This window comes from Condylura cristata, unplaced genomic scaffold, assembly GCF_000260355.1.
Source record: "Condylura cristata isolate star-nosed mole 26May11 unplaced genomic scaffold, ConCri1.0 scaffold00002, whole genome shotgun sequence".
NCBI classification, from domain to species: Eukaryota; Metazoa; Chordata; class Mammalia; order Eulipotyphla; family Talpidae; genus Condylura; species Condylura cristata.
In genome coordinates, this window is record NW_004567103.1 from 32,333,934 (window position 1) to 32,354,139 (window position 20,206).

At 41.3% G+C, this 20,206-nt stretch overlaps 2 protein-coding genes across 3 annotated transcripts in view; both read left to right on the forward strand.

The window, feature by feature from the left end:
• STAT4 (signal transducer and activator of transcription 4) overlaps positions 1–7,690 on the forward strand; it is an 85,597-nt gene extending 77,907 nt beyond the window's left edge. The window contains exons 17-24 of the mRNA XM_004674431.1: positions 2,275–2,410; positions 2,613–2,662; positions 2,894–2,988; positions 3,318–3,454; positions 3,768–3,959; positions 5,670–5,736; positions 6,095–6,203; positions 7,394–7,690. Of these exons, the coding sequence (XP_004674488.1) occupies positions 2,275–2,410; positions 2,613–2,662; positions 2,894–2,988; positions 3,318–3,454; positions 3,768–3,959; positions 5,670–5,736; positions 6,095–6,203; positions 7,394–7,420 (813 nt within the window). The 3' untranslated portion in view covers positions 7,421–7,690. The remainder of the gene's footprint in view (positions 1–2,274; positions 2,411–2,612; positions 2,663–2,893; positions 2,989–3,317; positions 3,455–3,767; positions 3,960–5,669; positions 5,737–6,094; positions 6,204–7,393) is intronic.
• Positions 7,691–16,131: 8,441 nt separating this feature from the next.
• The window catches only part of STAT1 (signal transducer and activator of transcription 1, 91kDa), a 38,404-nt gene continuing 34,329 nt past the window's right edge, over positions 16,132–20,206 (forward strand). Inside the window, exons 1-4 of one of the 2 annotated variants that reach the window (XM_004674432.2) lie at positions 16,132–16,294; positions 16,602–16,761; positions 18,563–18,691; positions 19,707–19,851. In XM_004674432.2, coding sequence (XP_004674489.1) covers positions 18,564–18,691; positions 19,707–19,851 — 273 coding nt within the window. In that variant the 5' untranslated portion in view covers positions 16,132–16,294; positions 16,602–16,761; position 18,563. The remainder of the gene's footprint in view (positions 16,295–16,601; positions 16,762–18,562; positions 18,692–19,706; positions 19,852–20,206) is intronic. The other variant, XM_012726509.1, reaches the window with a different exon arrangement.

Here is a 20,206-nt window from a genome sequence, read left to right on the forward strand (position 1 = left end):
AGGCTACTTCTCTGTCTTCAGTCCCAGAGTACAAAGCAGCCTGACTTCGTTTTCTTTAGCATCCTTCTATAAAAGAAAGTCACCAAAGTTTGTCACACTAACCATTCCAAATTGTCTCTGCTCCAGGAAGAGGAATCTGGAGATGTAGCTCAGATATAGCTCCTAAAACATAATGCATAGCCTACTTACAGAGTCAGCTTAACAACTAACTATAGTTTCTCCTCTTAATTCTATTCTGCTTCAAAGACTAAGCTCCCAGAACTTGATTTACAGTGCATGGCTTTTTCTGTCATTTATGTAGATGTGATTCTCAAGTCCAAGGTAAACTACCTCCCTAGAAATTCTCTCCATTTCTCCCCGTCTTCCATTTTCTATCCTGGCTGGATGTTCTGTCCTCTGCGATTTCTTCCTTCTGAATTGGTTCCTTCTCTTGCTGCCAGGTTAACTGAGGTTCACCAGTGGCCTCCTCCATGTACTATGCCAGATTTCTCATTTCTTCCCCTTCTTTTTGGGGAATTTTTTTTAAAACTAAGTTACTTCATTAAGATAATGTTAATCAACAATACTGTATGTGATTTAGGAGTAGCCATTCATACCTCTTCAAATATATTTATCATACCACATCCACCACAAAAGTTATCAAAAACTCTTTACCAAAGTCTATTGGGCTGTCTTCCCGCCTTTTTTTTAAGGTTTATTTTTATTTATTTATGCATAGAAGAACTGGGGTGTGGGCCAGATATGCAGGGAGAGGGTGAAAGGATTCACCAGAGACAGAGTGGGGATCTCTGTAGAACAAAGAACAGATCCATAGAACAGGCAGAGCTACTGAAATACACTGCTGAGAGGAGAATGGGTGAGACAGGAGAGGTCGGCTGCATCATATCTGGGCCAGCTCCCTAGCCAGGGATCAAATTCAGGCCTTTGCAGTGAGAACACTGGAAACTTAACCCCTAGGCCAACTTTGTTCCAAACTTTCCACCCTTCCCCTCTCATTGCCTCAATTCTTTAGTCAGATTTCAAGGGTTGCTTTTTTGGCTTAGTAGTCTTTTTTAATTCCACAAATCATCCAGTATTTGTCTTTCTCCTTCTGATTTATTTCACCTCACATGACCTCCTCCAGTTCCATCCACATCACAAATGCAAGATTTCTTTTTATAGTCCATTGTGTACACACCACATACTTTATCCATTCATCTGTCACTGGGCACTGGCTTCTATAATTTGCCTACTGTAAATTGCTCTGTAATAAACATAGGAGTGCATCTACCTCTTTGAATTAGTGTTTTTACATTCTTCAGAAAAATATCAATGAGTGGAAATGCTGGATGATATAGTAAAGTGCCTTTAATATTTTGAGGAAATGCCACAGTTTTACTTAGGGGGGAGCCCAGCCTGCATTCCTACTAATAGTGGAGGAAGGTTCCTTTTTTCTCCACACCCTCACCAGCACATGTTGCTTCTATTTTTTTTTTTTTTATATGAGCCATTCTCACGGATGTGAAGTGGTATCTCATTGTGGTTTTGATTTGCATTTCCCAGATAAGTGATATTGAACATTTAGGAGCTTCTTTCTTGACTTTCACAACTTTTGCTTTCCAGTAATCTGTGATAAATTCTGCTGTTACCCTATTCCTGACCCAATTTCTGTTACAAACAATCTCATTGAGGTTGATTATACAGAAGATTCTCCTCTCTAGAGCACACCCTGAATAAAGTAGTACACTGTATATATATATATATATATATATATATATATATATATAAAACAAGAACCCAAGGTTAATCATGAATTCATATAATAGGGTTACCTTATTTTGGGAATTAACTACTCTTGAAATTTGGGATGTTTTAATTGACCAAGGCAAAATTTGTACCAACCCATAACAAACCAAGTAAATAAGAAGATATAGGTTTTGTTTAAGATTAATATTATTTATAAACGAGTATAAGCCTGATTATTTTTTCCAGCTTTATTGAGATATAGTTGACATATAACATTGTGAAAGTTTAAGATACTGAGAGTTGAATGTCCAGAGAAAGTTAGAGATACTCAGCAATTCTTTCAAGGATAAGATGGGGCCCTATATTATATTAATCTCAACAAACACGGAACTCTTTAAAAATAAACAGTTTCAAAAAGCACAGTAGAGGTAAGAGTATTTTCTGTGCTGTCAGATCAGGTTAGCCTAGTGAGCTTAAGTCAAGAACGCTATTATCAATTATGGTGTTTTCAATGTTATAAATATATTTACCATTACAACTCTATTTCAGAACTTGGTTTTCTTTAATAATCCCCCCTCTGCTACGTTGAGTCAACTCCTAGAAGTGATGAGCTGGCAGTTTTCATCTTACGTGGGTCGGGGCCTTAATTCAGATCAACTCAATATGCTGGCAGAGAAACTCACAGGTGAGAGCTGGTTGATATTGAGGATCTGCCTCTATTTTTAGTACTGAAATATTTTAAAGAACCAAGGTGAAATAACCATTATTATTAATATTAGTGGTCATCACAATGGCATTGTGGTGCCGGGGGAGGGTAGCATCTAAATTGAGCACCAAATGGAACAATCATCTAATTGCTTAATAACACGCTCATCCTTTTATTTCAGCCCAGTCTAGCTACGGTGATGGTCATCTTACCTGGGCCAAGTTCTGCAAGGTACAAACAGGGGAGAGGGAAATATCATTTTGATAATCTCTTTTTAAAATAATACCCTTCTAAACTTCCATAGCATCATCGAATTTTGAGGATTTCCTGGATTAGATTTTTTAAAAGAAATTCTACAGTGTTGTCTCATTTAAAAGAAAAGATTTCCTTAAAAAGTAAAACTTGAATTATTATGTCACCTGTACTTTGGAATTATCATGCCCTAATGAGTTTATTTAACAGGAACACTTACCTGGTAAATCATTTACCTTTTGGACATGGCTTGAAGCAATATTAGATCTAATTAAGAAACATATTCTTCCCCTTTGGATTGATGGGTGAGTTATAAATTATATTTTCCACAGTGTATTAGATTCTTGGGGGAGGTTTGCTATTGTTTTGTGATAGGGGTTTTGTTGTTTTGTTGTTTGCTTGCTCGTTCAATGGTCTTTTTCTTTTCAAGCATATTTAGTGTGTGTGGGGGGGGTAAATAGTTTCTTGCATTCTTCAGAGTGAGGATATTTAATCTGTAAAAGACTATCTCAGGCACAACTGACTTTCAACTGTACTAGCAACAAATTTAGCCTTTTCTTTGTTAATAAACTAAATGTGAATGCAATAAATTACGGACACTGAGAGACTAAATTATGCCTTGTTCTATTTTTAGGTATGTCATGGGCTTTGTCAGCAAAGAGAAGGAACGGCTCTTGCTGAAGGACAAAATGCCTGGAACCTTTTTGTTGAGATTCAGTGAAAGCCATCTTGGAGGAATAACTTTCACTTGGGTAGACCATTCAGAAAATGGTACACTCTTGCTACTATTTATTCATGTGACTGCTGTATTCTTGAGTTTGGTTCTTAGTATTTCAGTTTTCAGAAGTATATGGTATGATATTTTCACATGTTCAGTGGGTTTGAATATTAGTTGTTACAAATGTCCCAGACAGGGTGCCGTGAATTTTTCACAGTCTGTGTGGGTGTCCTCTAGTGTGTGACAATCTGCAGAGAAGGGCTGCATTGTTTACAACCAGTGACATGAAGGTAGTGTGGGCAGGAAGAAAGCCCACAAGAATGCCTGCAAAAGCCTGAATACTCCCCACTTCCTGTTTTTTTCCAGGAGAAGTGAGATTCCACTCTGTAGAACCCTACAATAAAGGTCGGTTGTCTGCTCTGCCCTTCGCTGACATCCTTCGAGACTACAAGGTTATTATGGCAGAAAACATACCTGAAAACCCTCTGAAGTATCTGTACCCTGACATTCCCAAAGACAAAGCCTTTGGTAAACACTACAGCTCTCAGCCATGTGAAGGTTAGGTGCCTTATATTTACTTGTTTTCTTAAGATTTTTGGAAAATAACCTCATATTGCAGCAGATGAAGTTCTTCTTTTTATATTTACTTGGATGCTTATAAGATCTCAGGGGCCTGTGGAGGTCACAGCCTTTATTTAAAAATAAAGTGGTGTAATAGCAGCTCCAGAAAAAGGCCCAATGGGGCTGTCCAGCTGTAGCAGGTGTTAGTAATAAGTACTGCAACCAGCCTTCCCCCGGCCATGCGGCCTCTCGCAGTCACTCATAGAGCTCTGGTTTTTCTCCCTAGTAAGTTGGAGTGATGCTCACTTTACTGCTATAACAGGAGGAGTAAAGGGAGAAGAGAGGAAGGAGGTAACAATAGAGAGTTGTTAAAAGTTACACAAATTGGGCTCTCCCTGGTGGCGCAGTGGGCTAAAATGTATCACTGCAAAGTGGCCGCAGCTGCGTGGATTCAATCCCTGGCCAGGGAGGTGACCCACGTGCGTAACAGACCTCTCCTGACCTGCCCGCTACTCCCCTCAGCAGAGTACTTCATCCATCTGCCTGTTCCGCTCCCCACTCTGTCTCTGGTGGATCTTCTCTCTGCCCCTGCATCTCTGGCCTGTACCCCAGTTCTGTATGCATAAATAAATAAAAAAGTTATACAAATCTATTTTTGGCAAGAGAAGTCCAGGATTTCTTTTTCATGTATTTTACCTTACTGTAATCTCACAGTTCACACAGTATTGTTCATTTGCAATACCGAGAGGGCACTTGGGGTCTGTTATAACTTACCTATAACAAGTCATGACATGTCTGCCTTCTGGTGGTTTCCCAAAGTCCTAAGACAGAACCTGACCAAAACAGGCATTTGATAAATGTCTATTGAATACATGAAAGAGCATTCATGAAATTAGCTATTAGTATTATAATTTCAGGCAAGGTCACCATTCTGTTTCCTTATTGAAAGTAACTATAATCTATAGAAGTTTCTACCTACAGCCTATGAACACCATCTTGTGGAATATCTTGCAGGTATCACTTGCAGGTGGTGGGACTGATTGCCACTCAACTTCATGCCCCTCTGAAACAAGTGAACACAAATACAAAAGAAGACCACAAACTGCTGTGGCATTTTGCAATGCAGATTTTGCAATTTGTTGTTAACGCAACAAATTCTAGTTGAAAATTAGTTGAACTAAATTACAATTGGTCCAAGCACAAGTTCAACCCAGCTCCCATAGCATCTTGGAAAATGTTCCCGATGAGAGTGACTCACCACTATTAGCATTTTTAATAACACTCTCTGTGCCTTAAAATTGTGGATAATCATAAGATTATGATTGCTACCAGTTTTAATAAAAAGAACTGCGTTACTATAAATCCCCCAGTACATGGGGAAAAAATGAGTTCTTATAATCCGACTTAAATTTAACATGAAGACAGATAATACAAGTAATATAGTAGATTCCTAGTTTTTTTCATGCATTTTAAAGATGTTAATAGGTAAAGTCAGATTAAGTCTAGCAAGAGATTTACTTTCTCAATTCTTGTATATTTTATGCTCATCTAAATTATGGTTTCATCTAGTCAACTAAAAATGTTTATGAATTACTAAACAACGGTATTGTAGCTCTTTTCTTTAGCTTTGTTTATATTTTTCTAGGTGATTTTTATTTTGCTAATCACATTAACATTTTTTACCTACATTGTGCTTTTCTTTTCTAGTTTCAAGACCAACAGAAAGAGGAGACAAGGGTTATGTTCCTTCTGTTTTTATCCCCATCTCAACAATGTGAGTAATCTTAGTCACATGGAAAATGTTTATTATTATTATTGAATTTATTTGATAAAAGGTGTTCTCCTGTAGGACATTTAAGGGTAGAGCAGAGTTCATACAATCAAAAATAAAGCATTTCAGTGCTCAGTCTTTCATTTCCTATAAAACATAAAGCCGGTCTATCAGAAAACGCCATGGTCCACCGTGACTGCCACATTGCCCTTTTGGTAAGAAGGTTCGATGCTCTGAAAGCAAATATGTTCTAGGCATCAGTATCACAAGTAGAGGAAGCCCTTGCCATGCATTCTCCCGCAGTAACCATTAGCTATTACCATTTATTCACTTTCAATATTTACCTTGTTATCTTTTTAAGCCGAAGTGATTCAGCTGAGCCTCACTCTCCATCGGACCTTCTTCCCATGTCTCCAAGTGTTTACGCAGTGCTGAGAGAAAATCTGAGTCCCACGACAATTGAAACTGCGGTACGTTCCTTTTCCATTGTTGGTCAAGAGCATTTCTAAAAAAAAGAAGGGGTGGCGAATCAAAGGGACTAACGAGAATTCCGCCCACGCAGTGAGAAAATACATTTCTGGGACATATTCCTGAGCATGACATGTGGGGTGCATGTATACAGTCTTCTGTGTTATTAGCGTTATGGACAATGAAAGCGAAGACTTCATCTACTTGAACAACTTTAATTTCTTTCCACCAAAAGTCATCAGAGGTCAAAATATTCCTGTATCCCACTATTAATATTTATAAGCCTGGCTTAACATTTATTTTAGCATTTCAAGCACCACAAATTCCAATTTTTCTTGCATTATTTGTCCCAGGTGCCTTTTACAAGTAGAATATAAAAGACAATCAATTGCTGCCTACTCTTCTAAGAGCTAAGTCATAATCTTAAATGCAATAAAGTGATTTAGGAGGCATTCTCTTTTTTTTTTTTTAAGATTTATTTATTTATGCACACAGAGCTGGGGTACAGGCCAGAGGTGTAGGGGCAATGAGAGGTTTCACCCAAGACAGAGTGGGGAGCAGAACAGGCAGATCAACGAAGTACACTGCTGAGGGGAGCAGGTGTGGGGTGGGGGCAGGAGAAGTATGCCCCTCCTTGTGGATCACCTCCGGGGCAGGCGGGGTCGAATTCATGCTGCATTGGCTTTAGCTGCTTAGTGCTGTGCTTTAACCCACTGAGTCACCAGGGAGGGCCTAGGAGGCATTCTAACTGTTCTCATTCCCAGTACCATTAAGGTGGTAAAACTGCAATTTACATGCGAAAGAATAACATGTGTAAGAATAATCAAATCTTGGAGGGTCCCTGAGCCCTCCGGTGGTTTTTCATTCTTTTTTTCAAGATTTTTGGATGTGGAATATTCTACTTTGACAGCTTATTTCAGTGTTAATTGTCTTTAAAACCTTTAGTCATGATGGCTTCTGCTCTATTTTGTACCCATTTCATGATGTTCGTGGTAGGGGAAGTAGGCCTTCTTAACCCATTTTCATCTAATTGAAATTGTCATTTGCTTCAGACAGATTGATTTTAGGAACACTTAGGTATTGAATGATAGAAAGTTTATGCAGTAAAGCAGACAAGAGGATTTTTACCTAAGAAATTGTGATTTGCAAAACAATGCTTTCCTTAAAGGTCATTTTCATTTTTCAATTTTAGATGAAGTCTCCATATTCTGCTGAATGACAGGATGAACTCTTGACATTCAAAACAAGGAAGCAAACAAAAAAGTTTAAGACTGATCTTTGCCAACAGTCACATCTTATTTCTTCAGTTTTGTTGATACCAGTTTCTGGGAAATGGCTGAAGTCTGAAGTTCTCCTCTCTCTGCCATGACACCGTCTGCCCCCTTCCATGGGAAGTGTAAAGATTTAAATGCTAAAAACCAAAGCTTCAGATGAACTTGCAGAATGAGACACTTTCAGGAACCAGTATCAATATAATATTGACAAAAGACTCATGTTTTAGTTATATCTCATTTTGTTTCTTAGGATATTCCTTAAGTGTTACCAGGATTTTGATTATAGAAGGTTTGAGTGTTAATATTTCAGAATAAGCCAAGAATAAAAAAAAAAAAAAAAAGCACACTTAACAGTACTTACAAACCAGCAGGAAGGCTAGGAGAAATATAACAGAAGCCAATATCCTGAGTTCTAGCAGGTCTAGAGTCACCACACAGGAAACAAGAGGGACACCCTGACAAGCCGCCCCAGCAGCCCTTCACACACTTCCCTAGGATGACTCATGACTCCATGTTAATATTGTCCCAAGAGGGATTCTCAGCAGCTGGTACCACTGCCCGGGACACCTCTCCTGTTAGGAGAGAGATGGATCCAGAATCATTCCTGATGGTAACTCTGGCTAACTGCACTGAAAGCAAATACCTGGGTAAAAATATGAACTGGGAGGAGAGCAGTCATGCTGACCTTCGGCAAGTGACTTAGTCCCTGAGTTGCATGTTCCTCTTCTCTAGACTCTCCTAGACTCTAGGTTGCTATAGGTGGACTGTAGATGCCCTTCTGCTCTAATACGTCTCTATTCTCATCACGAGTCTATCCCTGGGAAGAGGGGTTTAGAAGTTCTATCTCTTCAGTATTTTCTGGTGTAGGAGGGCAGGTGACATACTGATGGTAATGCACAAATATGAGGTCTATTTTGATCCTCACTTTCCCCCATCTGGATGTTTAGTGGTTTCATCACCCAGCTGCTGCTTTAATAATAGACTAAGAAGCCCCAGAAGCTCTCTGTGTCTGCCAGACTTCAGGAAAGCTGCTGAGTCAAGTAAGGAAGTAACAATACCAAGGCATCTGCCACGACCAGTGACAGAAAACCCCAAAGGCTGTTTCCAAGTTTCCCCTGTTTGCAAAGCCAGAAATGACACTCCTTTCTGGGAGAGTGTTTCCCCTCTACTGCTCACACCCATCTCCTGTACCCCAGGAAATCCAAATAAGCAGGGACTAATGTCTGATGGGGAAAATTTCAAAGAAAAAAATTTTTTTAAAGATTTATTTATTTATGCATAGAAAACTGGGGTGCAGGCCATAGGTGCAGGGGCAGCGAGAGGATTCACCAGAGACAGAGTGGGGAGCAGAACAAGCAAATCAAAAAAGACACTGCTGAGGGGCACAGTGGGCAAGACAGGAAATGGCTGCTGTGCCATGTGGGTCACCTCCGGGGTCAGGGGTAGAACTTGCACTGAAGCGGCTGCGGCTCGCTTGCAATGCTGCATGCTGAACTTTTGTGCTACCAGAGAGGGCCAGAAAAAAAAAAATTAAGAGAATCTGCCTTCTTCCTTGGAGAGAGTCTATCTTACCCACTGCACCTTTTATATCCACCCACTTGCACTCCACTAGATCCTAGTTTGTTCCTATTGTCTCTGCCCCAATGTCAGTTCCCTTACACCTTTACAAGCTCCTGATAGTGCTCTTCATGTAAAGGTGTCTGTCTGACAGAGGACCAGGGGACTGACTCAAGACACATTCTCCCAGTCTACTCTCCTCTACGAGGCCAGTTTTCTGAATATGTCTACAAAAATTATATTAACACACGCTTGGAGGAATTAATTCTAAGCCTAGTTCAAAAATACCATATATTCTGACTGCTATTTTGAATTATTAGATGATTACTACAATTTTATCTTTAATGAGGTAATTTCTACCAGGAATAACTCTTAAACAATTAGATTTAGATAGTTTAAAAAAAAAAAAAAAGGTGCAGAGGCTTTTTATTCCCTTGAAAAGTATGATGGACTTTTACTGAGTCAATAGTTTTTAAAACTTGTCAGTGTAGATTGCTAAGGTTTCACATGTGCCCACAGAAATCATCATTACTTGGGGTAGAAATTATAAGGACACCTGTAGTTTGCACCCACCCCATAATAGAGACAGAGTCTGCATAGTAAGAGTTTAGTAAACTGCTATTTTAATATTAGAATATCAAAACAGGGTCTTGATTCCAGGGTAGAGAGTTATTTCCCAATACTGTGAATTTTACACTCTGGAAATCATCTTTGTGGGGATAATGAGATTTTGTCTAGGGGTATCTGGAGATAGCTGTTTATTCCAGGTTTGCCACAGAGATGGAGATACATTTACTAAATTCCATCGGAATTTAGAAATTTTGTTTATTTTTTAGAATTTTCCCCTACCAATTGGTAGCAAACAATACCTAAACAAAATGTAGATTTATTTTCAAAGTATTAATCACTTCTCTCACCTTTTCCAAACTAATGACATGTCCATTTTGCTAATCCTTTTTCAAGTTCTTTTAAAGTAAAGATCACTTTTAAACAAGGGAGCAGTGTTATAGTTTTTTTCTTATAATTTGTTTCATTATATCTGAATTTTCATCTGTTCTAAAACACATAACACCGTTTCTGCAAAAGATACTTCCCTTCCTCCAAATTTCCCCTTCAGGGAATTCATGGGTGTGCTACCTGTGTACACCCAAGGGTCTTTCAACAGGAGCTCAGCACTTGGTTTAACACTCTGCCCTGGCCTCTGGACATCCTTAATGTGTATTGCATAAGGAGCTGCATATTTCCTTCCGCACTAGTCCCTGCAAATGATTTAGGCAGTACTGGTAGCTCCTAACTAGGGGGACACTTGTCCCTGTGGACATCCTAGGTTGGTCCCTAGGTAGCTAAGTCTTTTTAAGAGTATTTAGAGGGAGCCCAAAGAAACCCAGTCTCTGTATCCAGCAAGCACTCAATAAGCTACACACACAGCAGGCAGGGCCAACTATTTTGCTGGGTCTTTGGAAATTACATGACAAACCATTGTCCTCCATTATACTTCTCTCAAATTCCTGGTATAATCACTGCAAAAGAGAAGGCAGTGAAGAGAACCCAAAGAAAGCACCCTATGCAGACCTAACCAAAAAAAAAAAAAAAAAAGATAATTGAAAGAGCCCCACTAGCATTTCTGATGTAGGGTAGTTACCCCAGGTGGATGAGAGTCAGGCTTGAAAAAACGGTAAGATCTGAATTAGGGACTTTTCCAGATCCAAGAAAAATAGGAAGAATGAGTTTTCTAGCAATTTAAACACTATTGAGAACTGTTCCCGACCTCCTAAATTAAAGCACATGCATACTCGACTCCGCTAGGGAAGTTCTCCAGTGCTTGCATTCCCTGCTGCAAAGCTGCGGGTGGCTCGGGGTTGTCCTGTGAGGAGGGGGCGCCCTGAGAAGCTCCCCGCCCGCCGCAAGGCTGGGGACCTGGAGCCCAGTGGGTCATGCGCGGGAAAGCCCCGGGCCTGCGCCTGCGTGCTGCTGCCACCCAGTCCGACTTTCGCTTTTCGGTTTCCTCTCAATCCAGCTCCTTCTCGCTCCCGGCTGGTTTCCCCGAAAGCACGTGGGCCGGCTCTTCTGAGCATCCGCGTCCCTCCCGCCGCGCGCCCCGCCCGCTGTTTTGTAAACCTTTCAAACTGGGGCGCGCTGCACCTCGCGAGTGTTCCGGTCCTTGGCTGGTTTGGGCACAGAGTTTTAAAATGTTCACGAGGGGGTGCGGATTGTGAACGCAATCATGCTGGACAAAGACATAGGGGAGGGGGATTGGAATAAAAAATTATAAAGAAGTGTACAACACCCAGAAACATGAATATTTTCAAAATCATTCTGTCACTCTGCCTCCCTCCCTCCTCCTTCCCCCCTCTATTTCTCTTCCCCCACCCGCCCTCTCTCTCTTCCCCCTCCTCTTTCTCTTTCTCTGTTTCGATTTACTAACATTTCTGTATGTCCTTACAGTAATAGGACAATACTGCTTTCCATTCTACATTTTCATTACATTTTATACCTGGGTATTTTCCAGTGCCGCAAAATTGTCTGGAAAGCACAACTTTGGTATTGTACGAGACGACCATCCCTAGAACTGCAAGGAATTTTAGCAGTCCTTTGTTTTAATCCCATTGTGATACAGATTAACAGATATGATTGATACTGATTTAGTCCTACTAATCGGTATTTAGGTTACCAACGTGAGGAAAATATATCTAAAATACGGTAGGGTTGCTGGGAGGAGGGCGGAAATCTTTAAATATAGTACTATACATTTTATTCATCAGAATTGCTGCTGTCTTTTTGAAACAGAGGACGGCTGTGAAGACAGAATGCAAGGCTAATAACTGTTTCAGAGGGATGTGGGAATGACACACAGGATAGGGTACTACTTGAGACCCTGGAAAGAATTAAGGTGGTGGAAGGTAATAGGCAACTGGCTTGCATCACTCCAGAAATTTGTTTCCCCTATAAAAACTCTACCAGTGATTGACTGCTGCCTCACAACCCAAACTACCCCAAAACTGAGTGGGGTACCATTGCTTGTGAGACCAGAGCAGGCTGTGCATTCTGCCCACCTGTGCCTAAGCCATATGACCTGGTCTGGTCTCTCACGTGTCTGAGACCTAAGTCCTGACTGCTGCACCCATCAGGTGTGTTCTGTGTGCCCTGCCATCCAGGGAGTGACCGCAGGGCAGGTATGGGCTGTGTAAGGCTCAGAATCACACAATGTCACATTTGCTGCATCATATCGATCAAAACAAGTAACTAGCTAGGCCAGATTCAAGGGATGGGTTTATAGTCCTACATCTTGCTGGAAGGAGCTATATAGTCACATTGAAAAGGGGTGCAGATACAGAGAAAGAGAAAGCATTATTGAAAACAGTGTTCCAGAAAGTCCCTCCTGGTTTCTTATAATGTGAATTATGTAGTTGATATTGTTTAATTGATAATGTCTATCATTTTGCCTTAGGTTGTAGGCTGCATTGTGTTTTTTACACTTCCAGTTATTGTAAATATTATTAAACACAACATGAACATGAGAGAATAAGAGAAGAGTGACTAGTACTGTCTAATTTGCTCCCAATGAAAATAAATTCATTCCCATGGGAGGTCTGGAATGGTTTTTAAAAGCCTTTCTCCTGGGCCCTCCCTGGTGGCACAGCAGGTTAAGCACAGCAGTAAGAAGCTAAAGCCACTTCAGCTTGAGTTCGATCCCAGCCCTAGAGGTGACCCACAAGGCAAAGCAGACCTCTCTTGACCTTCCTGCTGCTCCCCTCAGCAGTGTACTTCATCCATCCGTCTGTTCTGCTCCCCACTGTCTCTGGTGAATCCTCTCACTGCCCCTGCACCTCTGGCCTGTACCCCAATTCTGTATGTATAAGGAAATAAATCTTTAATAAAAAAAGTCTTTCTTCTGTAATATTATGTGATTTAATGAGTCTTATGAGTCACTTGACCATGTGTTTCATCCTATCTGCATTTCCCAGGGCAAGCCAGTGACTAACTAAAGCAATGTGCACAAGAGTGGAGAAGCTGAGGCCTGACAGCAGGCTACCCTGTCATTTGTTGCTTTACAAAAAGTCCCCTATCACATCTTTGCACTTACTGTTTTAAATTTTGTGGCACTAGTTTTCGCCCAGCAGCATTCTAGCCTCTTGAGATAATTTAGAATTTTGATTCTGTCCTCTATGAGTTAGTCATCTTTTTCAGCGGCAAAACAAAACTTAATGACTTCACAATAAATATATCTCCTTCATGGGGCTGTGGCAGTTGGGTTCCAAGGCAGGTTCAAGGTTCAGGGGACTCTCTACACCTCCCACTCCCCCAGCACTGAGGCTGGAGGAGGAGCAGCTGTTCACAAGGACAGACCAGAGGTGCATTCCACCGAGGGAACCATGGCAAGGTGGGTGCGGGAAAGGAAATAAATTAGGAAAATACAATGTTCTTGACCTGGTAGTAATTACCTTTTCTAGTGGTGATTTTTCCAAAGTTGGTAGTCTAGAGCTAACATTCCCAGGTAACTATCCTTCGTTGTTCAGCACACATCTGGGCCTGCCATTTCTAAATCTCTAGTTCCTTGTTTAATTGGGCTGAGGGGTTGGTTGTTTTAAGCTATATTAAATAGTAACACTTAAAAAATACATGCAGTTTGCTCTCCAGGAACTTTACAACTTGGTGGGGGGTGGGAGGTAAGGCTTGGATGCTTCAAAAACCACAGTATAAGGGAGTGCATGGTAAGTGTCAGTTTAAATTGAGACATATTCTCTCAGGGACTAGATTGATTATCACAGGTTGAAATGGCTTTAGAAGTAGAACATAAGATTTGGGCTTGGTTTTAAAGTTGGGTGAGATTTTGAAGGGAGAGAGGCAGGACTTACCATTTAGTGTGTGCAAAGTTTGTTAGTAGTTTGTGCAGAAGTGTAGAAATGGGAAATTAAAATTAAGTTTTGGTAATGGGAGACAAGCCTAGAAAGAAAGGTGAGGCTATTTGATGGGGATCCAGATAGGTAGATGAAGTTTGTACTTATCATAAATGCAATGAGAACTGTCAAGCAGGGCATGGTAGTAAACGTGGTGTCCTAGTTTGGCAAATACAGTGGCGGGAAAAGAGAAAAGTAGTTTACTGTAGGATTCCTGTGAACTCAGTGATTCTGAAGTGATATGGACATCTATAGTGTATTGTTAATAAATGAAACAAAGGAAAATAAAGAGACAGGGAAGAAAGCATCCTGAGAACCTGATGACAATCAGAATGTCGAGAAACAACCTAGCTGCAGATGGCAAGATGAGTTATTTCCCCATTAAACATAGTTCTTCTCTGTGCAAGATGTATAGTGCTAGATTATCTTTTAACATATTTATTCATCCTAGAATCAGTTTTTCTCAACCGCTGTGGCAAGAGAAGGGATTTGTTTTGTAATAGGTTGACATCTCTTTTCAGAGAAGGCTGCCATTTGGGTACACTGATTGTTACCAACAATTCAGTATTAGCTTTGTGAGGGTGAATGTGTGACCGAGATGTACAAATGTGGAAAGAGTAAAAAAAAAGAAAAAAGCAACACACGCACAGGCATGTCCCTGGGGATTTAAACTTTTTTCCTACACAAGGTTGCCTTATTATTCAAGGATTAATTCAAATCTCATCTACATGAAAGAATCAATTGGTTTCATGAGTATACATTTCAAGTGATCTAATCAAGACTGATCTCAAGAATGTCTACCTGGAGGAAGTGACATCTGAGATTTTAGTTAAGACATAAAAGAGGAGCTAACAGACAAAGAACTTGGAGGAGGGGAATGTTGGCTCAAGGGACTTTCCAACTGGAGAATTGCTAGTGCGAAGGCCTGGCGTTTGGGGAAAGAATTTAACTTATCTGAGGAACGAAAATGCTGAAGTAAGCAAACAAAAGAGGGGTACAAGATGGGCTAGAGATGGTGATAGGGGAACCAGGACTTTGTAAATTATATTAAAATTTTGTATTTTATAAGAAAAGTAATCATAAGATTTTCAGGTAGGCAAATGCATGATCTGCTTTATAATTAAAACAAATATTACTGAAAACTGCTATTTAGAGAACGGACTGAATGGTAGTAAAGAGCTGAAGTTGACAGCTATTTGGGAATTTACTGCAATAATCCAAATGGGATAAAGGGGTGGGGTGGGATCGTAAAAGATGAAGTGATGAGACTTGAGAATAATAGGGAAATATCAACAAGGCTTGCGGACCAGGCATGGGGCTAAAGTAGAAAGAATGCCAAAGATGGTCCTAGTTATCTGTCAACCTGTCATGCACCATTTCCAGGAAAAGGCAGGTTTGAAGAGAAAGGGGGGAAAAGGATGTTTTAGTTTAGCTTGCATAATTAGCTTGCAGGGTTTACCGGTCATCCAAGTGGAGAGTCAAGTGGCAGCTGACACTGGGGGTTCAGTCCACAGATGCAGACAGGATACACAGGTGTGCACAGGAGACCCCTGGAGGCGCCCTCTATATCCAGAAGGAAACTGAAACTGTAGGTGAGGTCATCAGAAGACTGCTTGAAATGTAGGTAGGGATGACCGAGGTCTGAACCCTGAAGATGCTTAGCATTGAACTGTTTCCTGGAGAGATGGCGATGGAGAGCCAGAGAGGTAGAAGAGGTAAGGAAGACATGTAGTCAACATGGTCAAGGAAGAAATGTTGAAGAATGGAGATGTCAACTGTGCGAAATGTTTCTGAATAGTCAAGTAAAGTGAGGGAGCTCCACCAGCGTTCCCGGAGTCAGCTACTAAATTGACTTTATATAAACTAGGACCTCCAGACCTCTCTCTGCCTCGGATTCTCAAATATGGGGGGTTAATTCAGGAATCGTCAAGTGTGGGACTCTGCAAACAGAGAACTTCCTGTCAAATGTTCTCTAAATGTGCAAGCATAACCACTAGTTCGCCAAGTTGCAACACACGGCTGATGCCAGAGTCACCGGTGCCGGAACCCAGCCCAAAACGTAAGCTAAGACCCTTTCTGCAGCGCAGCAGCGGCCCCAGAGGGAGGCGGCGCGTCGACGGAACAGCCTCTTCCGATTGGCCCAGCTCGGCAGCCGGCGGTGATTGGTGGACGCGGAAGGAGGCGGGGCGGCCAGTGCTCCCCTTTTCTCTTAGGTGGTACTTTCGTTTTCCAAGGCAGAGACTTTCGAGAGACCCTGCAACAACCCTGAGGAGGCCCATCCGACCCCAGACTAAGCAGAGGTGACACGGGGAGCCCGGGAGAGGCAGCATCACCCCCCCACGCCTGCCCGATCTTGCGTGCTGAGTGAGTGGGAGCGGGGTTCCGGGTGCCGGGGTGGGGAGCGCTGGCTCTGGCGCTGTGGGCGCCGGGTAGCGGGACACCAGGCGAGACAGACTTTGAGGGAATCCATCATCCCGAAAGGGAACGCCTCCCTTTATCTAAGAACTGTTTTCGGTGATGCCCTATTGTCCCTGCCACTCCTGCTGGGGCTTATAGATGACTTGTGAAGTAGAACCCTTTTCCCACAAACAGGAACTGAGCATCTCCCCCATTTACCCTTACTTATACCTCCGTCCTGCTCCCTCCCACCAGTCACCTCTTCTTTTCACAGAAAGTTTTCTATTGCCGAGTGCTGCCTCCTGAGAGCTGTCTAGGTTCACCACACCCGCACCCTGCGCATGCAAACCCAACTGATTGGCATCTGATTTGCTGTGTGTGGCTGCTGCTTAAGCTGAAACTCAGCCCCCCCTCCCGGGGGCGTCAGGTGACAGGTCGGTAATAACCCTGAAAAATGAATAAATGAGTATACAATTTGGGATCTAATTACGTGTCTGTGTTTAAGGATGGAGGCGCTTCACTTCTTCCTGGAATATAAAGTGCTAATTTAGTTCCTGCCAACACTCTCTCTCCCCCATCATATAGCCTTTAAATAAAAAATCTGACTAACACCAAAGAGTTTGGGATAAATATACAGTTATGTGTTTGTGTTTTGGATGTTGTTTATATAGGTTGATGGGGTGGTTGTTTTTAACGAAACAGAAAGATGGCTCGAGCCTCTATCACAATCGAGTATGCCGCCATTACTTAATAAGGACACAGGACTAAAATTTGTGGCACTGTAATATAGGTTATTTGTCAATAACTTTCTAATTCAGTTGAAAATACATCAGCAGTAACTTTCTAATTCAGTTGAAAATATATTAGAGTTTAATTCAGTAAGACTGAGCATATGCTATGTTCAGAACACTATGCAAGGTGCAGAAGATGGGCCTTCCTGGTGGCACAGGGGTTAAAGACAGCTCTGTCAAGCGATTGCCAGCCACTGCAGCATGAGATAGATTCCCCCCGCCCCCCAGCAGGCCAGGCCACTGACCCATATGGCACAGTAGACCTCTCTTGTCTTGCCCACTGCTCCCCTCAGTGTATTTCAGTAGATATGCCTGTTCCACTCCCTACTTTCCCTGGTGAGTCCTCTCACCCCCTGCACCTCTGGCCTACACCCCAGCTCTTATAGGCATAAGCAAATAAATAAATCTTTAAAAAGAAGGCGATGGTTTTTTAAAAAGCGTGGTAACTCTGCAGCACACAACATGCAGGGAAGATATCCTAGTGAAGAAGAGAGGACTGTTGCATTAGCAGAGGCACAGGAAGCAATGCCATGCAAGTCAAAGGAATCTTCATGGCCTGGATCTCAGTCAGCTTAATGGAACAAGTGGCATTTGTACCTAACTTAGAATACTGGAAGGATCTAGAGAGGAAGAAATTTGTGGGGAGGCTGTTTGCAAGGCTGGAGCAAAGCAGAAATGTTGGCACAGCCAAACACCAGTACAGAAGTCAGTGATAATTTGCTTTGTTGATGGATAAAAAAAGGCTGTGTGGAAATCAGCTACGAATGGGCCAATTATAGCATTATTGAACAAGCATGATATGGACCAACTCCTCGGGAGACTGGCATGGGAGAAGAGAGTGTTGAGGGACGTAGGAGGTTTGGGGACTGGAGGAAAGGGATGGTATTTCTAGAGTGAGAGGCAGTGTCAATTTTAAAAAGGTGGCTAGACAGGACTTCTTTGTGTGTTGACATTTGGCAAAGACCTGATGATGTGATTCCTAGAAATGAGAAAAAAATGTATTGGCCCAAAATGTCATAAAAAGAAATCTTTAAAACAGACATATTTCAGGCCCTCCTTGGTGGCGCAGCGGGTTAAAGCACTGAATTAAAAAGCTTAAGCCACTTCCACATGAGTTCGATTCCTGCCTGCCCCGGAGGTGACCATATGGCGCGGCAGACCTCTCCTGACCCGCCCGCTGCTCCCCTCAGCAGTGTACTTCATCGATCTGCCTGTTCTGCTCCCCACTCTGTCTCTGGTGAAGCCTCTCACCGCCCCTGAGCCTCTGGCCTGTACCCCAGTTCTGTAGGCACAAATAAATAAATCTTAAAAAAAAAAGACATATTTCAGAGACAAGTTATGTTTTAGATTAGACAAGTTATTTAAAAGAAGCACACTGCTTCTTTTGCAATGCTTTCCTTGAAGTATGGACTGACTTAGTGATCTTTGTTCTGTTTCCTTATAGGATGTCCCAGTGGTATGAGCTTCAGCAGCTGGACTCCAAATTCCTGGAGCAGGTTCACCAGCTCTACGATGACAGTTTTCCCATGGAAATCAGACAGTACCTGGCACAATGGCTAGAAAAGCAAGACTGGTAAGAAAATCTCACTTGAGAGAAATAAGTTTTCAAAATAACGTGTTGATGAAGCAACTTAGAGCCACATTGACTAAAGATGAATCTTGGCACTGGCCATTGGGATTATCTGTTGCAGAAAATTGTGCTGATTTTTAAAAATGGCACATATCTCTGAAAAGCTAAATACATTAGTCACAAACACTGTGATGTGGATTTGTCTAATACAATTAGGATATGTACTCCTAAATGCTTTGAACAAGTTGAATAATGCTGACACCAATTATTTTTCAAGTTAGGATCTAGGCTACAGATAGAAGTAAATTAAAAGAAATAGTTAAAACCAGGGCCCTCGCTGGTGGTGCAGTGGTTTAAAGCCCAGTTCTAGAAGCTGGCTGCAGGTGCTTCAGCACGAGCTCAATCCCCAGCCAGGGAGGTGACCCACACAGAACAACAGGCCTCTCCTGTTTGTCTTGTCTGCTGCTCTGCTCAGCAGAGTACTTCATCAATCTGCCTGTTCTCCCCACTCTGTCTCTGGGTGAATCCACTCACTGCCTCCACACTTGTGGTCTGTACCCCAGTTCTGTATGCATAAATAAATAAATATTTAAAAAAGAAAGTATTAAAACCTAAATATTGGTAGTACATAGACTAGAAATATGAACACAATAAGTTAAGGGACCACCTCTTAAAACTGATATGGCTCTGTTTCAATTTATTATCTGTCAATGACAGGATTTTTGAATGTTCTGAAGATATTTGACTTAGGAAATTAAGATAATCACCATTAACAGTTTCATGCAGAAGCTCAGTTTGAGAATTTTTCATGCTTAATGTATATATATGTACATATGTGTGTGTGTGTGTGTGTGATGCAGAAACTGCTGCTAAAGACAGTGTCAGTTTCCAAAGGTGGAACTAAAAATCTAAGAAATCACTTAAAAATTACTTTTGATAATATTAATAAAGAAGCCAACTTTTATTTTGCCTGCTTAAATAGCATCTAAGATGAAATGTAAAAATTTAAATTTCCTAGGGAACATGCCGCCAACGATGTCTCATTTGCCACTATCCGTTTTCATGACCTCCTGTCTCAGCTAGATGATCAATATAGTCGCTTTTCTTTGGAGAACAACTTTTTGTTGCAACATAACATCAGGAAAAGCAAGCGTAACCTTCAGGTATGACCGGGTTTTTGTGTTTCAGTTAAAATGTTGCCACAATTGGTATACTTAGAGTACTTTTCATTCAGCTCTGACTTTTGAGAAAAAACACTGATTGTATTTAGAAAAGTTACAGAGACTGGAAATAAACTCCCTTTATGTAGCTAATATTTTATAGCATAAGTCAAATAAATATCAGTTCTTTTTCTAAACACAGAAGGAATTTTCAGGTTTAAATGTATCACCTATTAGGTGTCAATAAATCGAAGAGAAATAGGAAGATGTAACTTTGTTTTAACCTATATATATATATATATATATATATATATATATGTATATATGTGTGTGTGTGTGTGTGTGTGTGATGCAGAAA